Source organism: Capsicum annuum, chromosome 4, assembly GCF_002878395.1.
Source record: "Capsicum annuum cultivar UCD-10X-F1 chromosome 4, UCD10Xv1.1, whole genome shotgun sequence".
NCBI classification, from domain to species: domain Eukaryota; kingdom Viridiplantae; phylum Streptophyta; class Magnoliopsida; order Solanales; family Solanaceae; genus Capsicum; species Capsicum annuum.
In genome coordinates, this window is record NC_061114.1 from 204,205,446 (window position 1) to 204,215,278 (window position 9,833).

Sequence of the window (9,833 nt, forward strand, 5' to 3'; positions counted from 1 at the left end):
TCGGGTGCTCATTGGGCCCCATCGTTACATGCATTACTATTTTCTTTTGACTTTTACAGACGTGTGCTTCTACAGTTTTTCCCTTTTTTGGAGGGTAATGATAAAGGAAGCACTCTATTATTTGTACAGGACACAAAGTGGGCATCCCCACCTGACAAACCTTATCTCTTAAAGTAAGTTATTTCTTCCATGTCTGGTTGTTTATTCTTCCACGTCTCTACTCTTTTTTCATATGTCTGATTATCTTCTGTCACCATCTATTCTGTATCCAAATTGTGCAAGGCAATGGAGTCAAAGCTCATTCCTGAGCCATTGTCTTCATTCGGATCCTGTGCATCTTGGAGATAGGCTAAACTATTTTGATACTCGTCTTCTTCTTCGTCTAATCTTGGAGTATTGTTAGTTGTATTACTTATATCTGAAACTACTCCGTCTGTACTTGTACTGGCTCTATCAATATGTTTGTCTTGACCTTAGTTACTAAAAAACCTTTCTAGTGTCTGTTGTAATATGGTCTCAATTTTTTATTTTTTATTTTTTCTTCTATCTTTTCTAGTATCCTTTTCCGTTTATTTTGAGTAATTTCCACCTCTTCCGAAAGTCTTATTATATTATTATCTTTTTCTTGAATTTTTTAGCTTAAATTTATTATTAAGTCTATTATAGTATTATATTGTTTATCTTCTGAATGTAAAATGTATTCTCCTTGTTTGAAATTACACCTTATAGTTGTATTATCCTTTAGCACTCTGTATTTCTTTTCAGGTTGAAACCTAAGATCTAAATATTCAAGACATTTAAATGAAGCTATCTTGTTATCCTAGGTGATAATAAGTAATTATATATTTACTGACTTCTATACAATACCCTAATCTAATATTAGAATATGTAATGTCTAGTTCTACTTCTTTTATATTATTTATCAACTTAGTTTGTTCTTTAATTAGTGACTTTTTAAAATATTGTGACGTTAGTTTTACAATTTTGTCTACTTCAGTGTCTGTGAGGACAGATTTTCAACTCATTTTATTGTCTTTTATCCAAAATAATTTTTCTCTAAAAACTTTTAATATCTCCTGAAGTTGATTTCTATAATTTAATTCTTCGTATATCTGACTTCTAGCTTCTTTAATTTGTAAAACGTATTTGAGTGGCATATTCTATCCTAATGGAACTTTATTTGCTTGTTGTAAATAGTAATTTGTCCTATAATAAGAGTTTTCTATTCTTACGTTATTGAAATCTAATGCTTTAGAAATTTTTTGCAGGGTTTTTAAATATTTTATATCTACTTCGTCTAAGTTTTCTCGAGTTATTTGACCCTGTATTTTTTCTATATTGTCTTTTAATTTTATTTCCTTTTCTCTTAATTTGGATCTATGATGAGCCTCTTCTTCTATCCACTTATTTAATCATCTTACTCTTTGAAAAATAGGTAGATCTTGCATATAATTATATTATCCTAGTTGGTATGCTTTTTTGTTAATACGCTTCTTAAGCCACCGTATTTCGTTACTGTTATTTTCTATCTCTATCACAACAGTATAATTCCCAATTTAAGGTGCTTACTAATTCTTCACTTATTGTTCTAGATGTATTATATAGCTTATATAATCTATTTGCTTCTATTAATCTTTTTATACTCTTTTCTAAATTCTATTTTCTAGCGATAATATTAGCTCTTTTGTTATATTCTCTATATAAATAGAAATAACTACACCTTATATCTTGAAAAGCTCGATGTCTTTTCATATACTTAGTTTATATTCTAGTTGTCCTAGTCTAGTGATTAAATAATCTAGTCACCCCTTTCCTATGTATTAGTAATACAAATGAATTCAATGCATGTATTAGCTTGATTAATGACGTAACTACCCCTCCAATCCTTTTAAAATATTTTTCAGTTCCTTCTCTGTCTTTACCGATGCAACAACACAGGTATTTGAGATGGCAAAATTCAATTCAGAAGCGATCTTATTTGTGTGCTTGGTGAAGAGTTCAACTACTCATACTATTGTCTTGTTCCTATTTTCAAATTTTAACACAAACTTGATATCTGGGAGCATCTAGGAACGTTTTTTTTTTGTTGTTGTAACCCAAAAGCTGGCTCTAATCCATGGAAAACATTACGATGGCAATTTTCCTCGAGAAACTTGAAGCAATGCTAATAGGCAACAATTATTTACATCCATTTTGGGGGGAAAAGAAAGAGAAGTTTTCAATAAGAAGTGTACAAGGTTAAAGAATATAAAGGGTATTTTTGTAAATAAATATTTTTTAATAGAAATTATAAAAGATATATTCTTTTTAATACATTAAACCAAACAGTGTATAACAAATAATGCCACCATAACTAATGCAAGCATAACTAATACCAGCATTACTAATGCAATCATTATTTATACACCATATTCAGCATTATTCTTATACACTCTACTAAACAACCCCTAATTGGTTAGGGAATAACTGCATCCGCCCATATAAAATACTCACACCACCCGTATCAAGTAGGTATCAACAAATAAATGACTCCACGTACTTGACTGAGTTTAATTGGTTTTAAAATGTTCATTTTCCCAATAACCACTTGCATACGAAAATCATAAACAATATGAGTCTTTTACCCAAGAAAGAAAAAGCAAAACTGAAACCTACTTGTCTCATGACAAGAACTGGCCTCCCATACTTGTCTTTATAGTTTGACCTATAAATTTTTGCCTGCTTCTGCTGCTTCACTAGCCACATGATCCTGTATCAAAGAAATGCTTTTTAAAAAAATTGAAAAATAGCAAGAAACAACAGAGGATACTGCTATCAGGCTTCAAGGTTGCAGTCTTGCAGATACAGACTGAGGTAATGCACAAAACAATCTAACGGGAAAAAGATATCACCAATAATTATGAAGCAAATCATGACAAAGGTCTAACCATCGAGGAGGCGTAAATCTCAAAACAAACTAAAGCATCATTCTCCGTTCTCCACAGAACAGAAAAGGATAAGAAAAGAAAGACCCATAAATGCAGGTTCCATAAGTTCATCAAGAAATAAGCCCCAAACACTTTTGAAGATGGTAAAAAAGAATCAGTACCCAGCGAATTTCTTCAGGCTTGTAATCAAATCTCCACTGCAGGGTCGTTTTAAGCATCTTAGCTGCCTTTTCACATTCCAGCTTCGAGCCGTTAAATATCTTGAAATGGATGCGTCAGGCATAAGTTTTGTATATTTAGCAAGTTCAAAATTTAATACTAAGAAATAACTCATGATCTGATAAGCGCTGGCACAACAATAAAGAGCCAACTGACCTGAAAGCGGCCCAATCAACTTTCTCATCTCATCAATCTGCTAGAAATAAAGTACTGTTAGCCCAAACCCAGCTTAAAACCATGAAAGAAACTTTCAAAAATAAGATTCCTTGTTCTGTTTTTCTTCCGGTCTCAAAAAATTCTCAAAGCCATTTGACAGATTTTGTTGGACTAGTACTCATAGATTCAGGGAACTTTACTGGTGTAATCAGTTAAAACTATTCAACCACTGCACACTGTAGTGAAAATGATGATAAATTAAAGTTTCACATGTAATAGTGCCACTCTCACAAAGAACACAGTTATAACCATGGACCAGAACAAACACAACTCAAGCAAGAGCCACAGATTGGAAAGAAAGAAAAAACCTCATCAGTGTAGCAGAAAATAGTTGCAACTTTTTTCATTGGAAAATTGAAAGTATTCAGGGCAGCCCAGTGCACTAAATCTCCCTCTCCCGTTATATAAAGTAAGCAGCCTTACCTTGCATTTCTGCCAGAGGTTGTTTCCAAGGATTGAACCCGAGACCTCCTGGTCATATATATATATATATATATATATATATATATATATATATATATATTGAAGCAGCTCGTTGTCATCAAGGACATAAAGGAGACAAGAACCATTTCCCCATTAGAGTGACGAATTTTTACAAGACATGACTATGAGAAAACACCTCTCACTATTAGCAACCGTATAGGATTGCGAAATCTGAACATAAACCCTGAATTACAACCATTTCAGAAATGACCTTAGCTACACAAAGCTTAAATCACACTCACAAAGACATACTTAGTATCGTTTTTTTCATTTATAATGCTAATAAGAAACTTGCTGCTTGCAACTTGCATAAACAGGATAATCTATTGAGAACTACATATTATATGAAAAATCCTAATCAGCCTTCATTGGTTCGTTACACTCATGCACCGAGATGAATAATTGCCTTGTCAGTGGCTACAATTTCTTTGTATGATCTCATTCTCATCTTTGAGTAGGTATTTCATGTATGTGTTACTGTTACCAGAGGCGGATCAAAGAGGGGATAAGGGTGTTCACCCGAACCCCTTCGGCAAAAAATTACACGGTATATATAAGGCTTTCTTAAAAAGTGTGTGTGTATAGATAGATAGATATAGATTTTGAATCCCCTGAACACAAGACTAGAGGTTGCCTCAATGGGTTAGGGGTTCAAAATTCCTTTTGAGGTTCCAAGTTCAAATCACAAGCGCTTTGTTTTTATTTTTCAAACTCCCTCAGTGTAAATCCTGGATCTGCCACTGTGTGTTACTACTGACATTTGCAGGTTTTCATTTGTTAGCTGCCATTGAACTAACATCAAAACTTGAATTTTTTGGATGTTTATCCCTTAAACTAGACCCGTGTTAAAAGCTTCAAAAGCCTCAGGGTGCATCTTCATTATAGATATCTATGATATAGCACATTAAAGATTCTAGTTCCACTACCAGTAGATTAGCACCTCAAAGTGAAACTCAGCAACAGTTTCGCAACGAATCTTCTGAATAGGGATATGAACTCCGAAGTCACACAACTGATGACATTCTAACTAGAAAATGATAAAGATTATTTTCTTTACCACTCTCTTTCTTGATCAACACTTGATACCAGACAACACCACCACAAATTTAGCAGTTAGCACTCCCTATTGCTAAATATGTCATTAAGCCATTTAGGCATCACATGCCATGTCATAACTAGATATTTGATGGATAAAAACTCTATCGAACAATACATTTGGTATAAAATTCTTCAAATTACCAGATTGAAGATTGAAAATGCGAGATTTAAACTACGAGAAGCTTTGAGGAAGCACATGATTTTCCTGTTCACATTTCCTAGACGGTGCAACAGGCAAATGTAAACACGAAAGTATTGCCTATTGCCACCAAGTTACTAAGGAACAAACTGCCTACGGAACATTATAAACCTAGATTAATGGTTTGGCTGCAAGAGATCATAAACAACATCTAGAATCTATCAAGCTCTTCTTCATTTCTACTATCATTAATGAACTTGTAATAGATAGTCATCATCCATTAAATCAGTTTGCTTAAACATGAGTAGCAACTCTAGGAGAAGCTTCCATATCCGAAGGCAATAATCAAAGTGCACATCCTCATTTCAGCAATTCTTATTTTTTGAAAAAAAAGAAACACTTTGCTTTTCTCACATTCTTCATGTAGCCTAAGCTTTACACAGCCAAGACCAAACTTAGTTTCCTCAACTCAGCCCTTGTGACTCATTGTAAAAAGGAAACACTAAACAAATTGAATAATCTGATCAAAAGTTAATAAATTATTACTCAATCTTCACAACTCCTCATAATTCCCAAGAATCAAACAGAACTCAACAACAACTACAACAACATAAGTAGTGTAATCCCACAAGTGGGGTCTGGGGAGGCTAGAGTATATGCAGACCTTATCCCTACCTCATATAGATAGAGACATGCTTCCGATAGACCCTCCGCTTAAATGAATTATATGGAACTCAACAACAACTACAACAACATACCTAGTGTAATCCCACAAGTGGGGTATGGGGAGGCTAAAGTATACGCAGACCTTAGCCTTACCTCGTATAGATAGAGAGGCTGCTTAAGATAGACCCTCAGCTTAAATGATTTATATGGAACTCAGCAACAACTACAGCAACATACACAATGTAATCCCACAAGTGGAGTCTGAGGAAGCTAGAGCGTACGCAGACCTCACCCCTAGCTCGTAGAGATAGAGAGGCTATTTCCTATTACCCTCCGCTTAAATGAATTACACAGAACTCAGTAATTGAAAATTGGCAATTGCAGAGACTTCCACTGTACAGTGCAAACATCAACAATTTACCCTTGTTGTATAACATAATTTTAAGTCCAATCGTCCAAATCATCAGACCCTCTACCCTGTCGGATAGTGGTATGGACTGCGTACACTTTACCCACTATGTGGGAATATACTGGGTATGTGGTTGTTGTTGTCCAAATCATCAGACCAAAAAGTACAATTTAATAGTTCAAGCGATCATAGAATTCAATTAAAAGGCTATAAACTCATCACTAAAAAAAAAAAATACATAGCGGGTCAAAAAAAAACAAGAACATTAAAACCCAGAAATAATTTTCAAAAATACAAAAAACCCATAAGATAAATTGATGGTTTGTTACCTGGGTAAGTGTAAAAATGAAAACTTGGATAATGTTTTTCTCAATGGTCAAGAATCAGGAAGACAGGAGTCAAAGGTCAGTTATGTCAGAAATTGTTTGGGTTGGGTTGGGTTGGGGATTATACATTGTACATAGTGATTATCTATTAAAGAAGTACTGTATATATATAGAATGGGAATAATGGAGATGTTTAGGAATGGCGCGAACCACGTGAGACAATTCGCAAAATGACTACAATAAGACCTCCTGCTAACAGCAATGGGCCTAACCCCCCGAGGCCCATTGCCACTACATTTCAAGAATCTGAACGTTCCTCCCCAGCTCACTTCATCACTTCACTCAAATACACTCCCCCAAAACAAAATATCTTTGGATGAGACAGGCTAGAATTTTGCTCATTTCTTTTTAATTTATTCGGAAAAAGATATTTGTTCTGTGGCCCCTCCCTGCATATGCCCCACAATGTCTTCTTTTGTGGCCTAAAAATAAAAGGGTAGAGAGAGATATCAGTATTTCAATTCAAGATTACAGCTTTTTTCTTGTGGTCTTACAAATTTTGAATCTCAAGGGTCTTTCCCAGATCTCGCCTCTTTTGTTATGGAAGATTCAAGGAAGTACATTAGCAGTGAGGAACTGAAGAATCACAACAAACCAGGGGATCTGTGGATATCCATTCAGGGTAAGGTGTATGATGTCTCAGATTGGGTAAAGGAACACCCTGGTGGTGATTTCCCACTGTTGAACCTTGCTGGTCAGGATGTCACTGATGCCTTTGTTGCATTCCATCCTGCTACTGCTTGGAAGTATCTTGACAAGTTCTTTAATGGGTTTTACCTCGAGGATTATTCTGCTTCTGAGGTGTCTAAGGATTATAGAAGGCTTGTATCTGAGTTCACTAAAATGGGGTTGTATGAAAAGAAAGGCCATGTTTGTTTATTCACCATGTGCTTAATGGCAATGTTGTTTGCTACAAGTGTTTATGGAATCTTGTGTTGTCAAAGTCTGTTGGCACATATGATAAGTGGTGGATTGTTGGGGTGTCTTTGGATTCAGAGTGGGTGGATTGGTCATGATTCAGGGCATTATCAGGTAATGAGCACCCGTGGGCTCAACAGATTTGCTCAAGTCCTCACTGGGAATTGCATTGCTGGAATCAGCATTGCTTGGTGGAAATGGAACCACAATGCTCACCATATTGCCTGCAACAGTCTTGAATATGATCCTGATCTTCAGCACATGCCATTCTTTGTGGTATCTTCCAAGTTTTTCAATTCACTAACTTCTTATTTTTACGATAGGAAGATGACTTTTGATTCTTTTACTAGATACTTGGTCAGTAATCAACATTGGACATTTTATCCTGTTATGTGTTTCGCTAGAATCAATTTGTTTGCTCAGTCATTCATATTGTTGTTATCCAACAAAAATGTGCCCCATAGAGTTGAGGAGATTTTGGGGGTGATTTCATTCTGGATTTGGTATCCGTTGCTTGTTTCTTGCTTGCCAAATTGGGGTGAAAGAATTATGTTTGTTATTGCTAGCTTCACAGTGACTGGAATTCAGCATGTTCAATTCTGTTTGAACCATTTCTCATCTGAGATTTACGTTGCCCCACCTAAAGGTAATGATTGGTTTGAGAAGCAAACTAATGGCTCTCTTAACATATCATGCCCTAGTTGGATGGATTGGTTTCATGGTGGATTGCAGTTTCAGATTGAGCATCATTTGTTTCCTAGATTACCAAGATGCCAACTCAGAAAGGTTTCTCCCTTTGTCAAAGACCTCTGTATAAAGCATTGCTTACCTTACAATTCTGCCTCCTTCTTCAAGGCTAATGCTTTGACCATCACCACCCTCAGAACTGCTGCTTTGCAGGCCCGGGATTTAACTAAACCTGTTCCAAAGAATCTACTTTGGGAAGCCCTCAACACTCACGGTTGACTTGACAAATCCTGGGAATGCATATCATTGTAATATCTGCTGAGAACATTTGTACTATGTCATTCTGTTAAGGCGTAATTGATTGTATTTGATCTATGTTAAGCAATTGATTGTATTTGATCCATGTAAAGCAATTGATTGTATTTGATCCATGTAAAGCAATTGATTGCATTTATGCCTAGCATTCATCAATTCTAGCGAACACAATCTTCGTCTTCTTTTTCCTGGGAATGCATATCATTGTAATATCTAGAGAGAACAATTGTATCTGTTAAGGCTTAATTGATTGTATTTGATCCATGTAACAGCAGGAGCAATTCACAGTGTCCCTCCCTGCTCCCATTTATGGGTCGTTTGGTAGAGTGTATAAGATTAATGCTGAATAAGGTGTATTAGTAATACTTGTATTATTAATGCAAGTATTAGTGATGCTGATATCAATTATGCAAAAATTATTTCTTACGCAATGTTTGATTTGATGTATTAATAATATTATTTATTGAAATAAATTTTATAAAAGAATATTTGTTTACCAAATTACCCTTCTCTATACACACTCTTTTTAAGGTAAGCAAGTAGCATAAGCCTCTCTTGAAAACAAAACCCCCAATTTTTTCTCACCCTACTGATGAAGAGCTTATTACTTACTATTTGCTGAAGAAAGTTTTGGATTCCGACTTTACTGCTCGTGCTATTGCTGAAGTTGATCTCAACAAATGTGAACCTTGGGAACTTCCTGGTACTATATGTAATTCTTCAAATATTTTATGAAATTATGGAGTTCATTGACAATTTATGAAACTTTTTTTCAACTGAAATTCTTGTTTTGAACATTAAGGCAGAAGCAAGTAGCAGCAGCTAAACAAAAATTTCAATTTCAACTTTTCTCTATATTCCAAAAGCCTTGCAATAAATTTGACGGTATTTTGATCGGAATAAAGATGGAGAATGGTCTCATGCTTTATGAAGCTCATGATAAGATAAATAGGAATAAAGATGGAGAATGGTCTCATGCTTTATGAAGCTCATGATAAGATAAATAGTTGTAATGCATCTACAGATCTATGGATGTGTGAATATTGCAGATGTAAAGATGTTGTACCTAGAAAAATATTGCAGATGTAGAAAACAATGGATAACCAAGAAGCTCATAAAAAAAAATATTCTCACCAAAATTTCATCATCAATTTATTGAATTTGAAAGACTTATTTTTCTGCTATTAGTTGCTAAACAATCAAACTTAGCAAAAGACTCTGATAGCATTCCAAATTAGTCTCTCTTTTCCATGGAAAGTGATATAAGGAGTAGAGAAAGAAGAAACTTTTTACAACCAAAAATGGTGGGAAAATGAAATTGGGAAATGTAATTATGTGGGAAAAAGAATTGAAAGATATTTCATGGGGTA

The 9,833-nt window shown here is 34.8% G+C and overlaps 1 protein-coding gene across 1 annotated transcript; it reads left to right on the plus strand.

Annotated features, from left to right (window-relative positions):
- The first annotated feature begins 6,589 nt into the window (after positions 1–6,589).
- On the plus strand, positions 6,590–8,732 carry LOC107867549 (acyl-lipid (9-3)-desaturase). The gene has a single exon (XM_016713839.2). The coding sequence runs from the start codon at positions 7,084–7,086 to the stop codon at positions 8,425–8,427; it is 1,344 nt and encodes a 447-aa protein (XP_016569325.1). The 5' UTR covers positions 6,590–7,083; the 3' UTR covers positions 8,428–8,732.
- The last annotated feature ends 1,101 nt before the right edge of the window (positions 8,733–9,833 follow it).

Excerpts from the sequence above, each read along its gene's own strand:
- LOC107867549 (XM_016713839.2), top strand. The coding sequence starts at position 7,084 with ATGGAAGATTCAAGGAAGTACATTAGCAGTGAGGAACTGAAGAATCAC.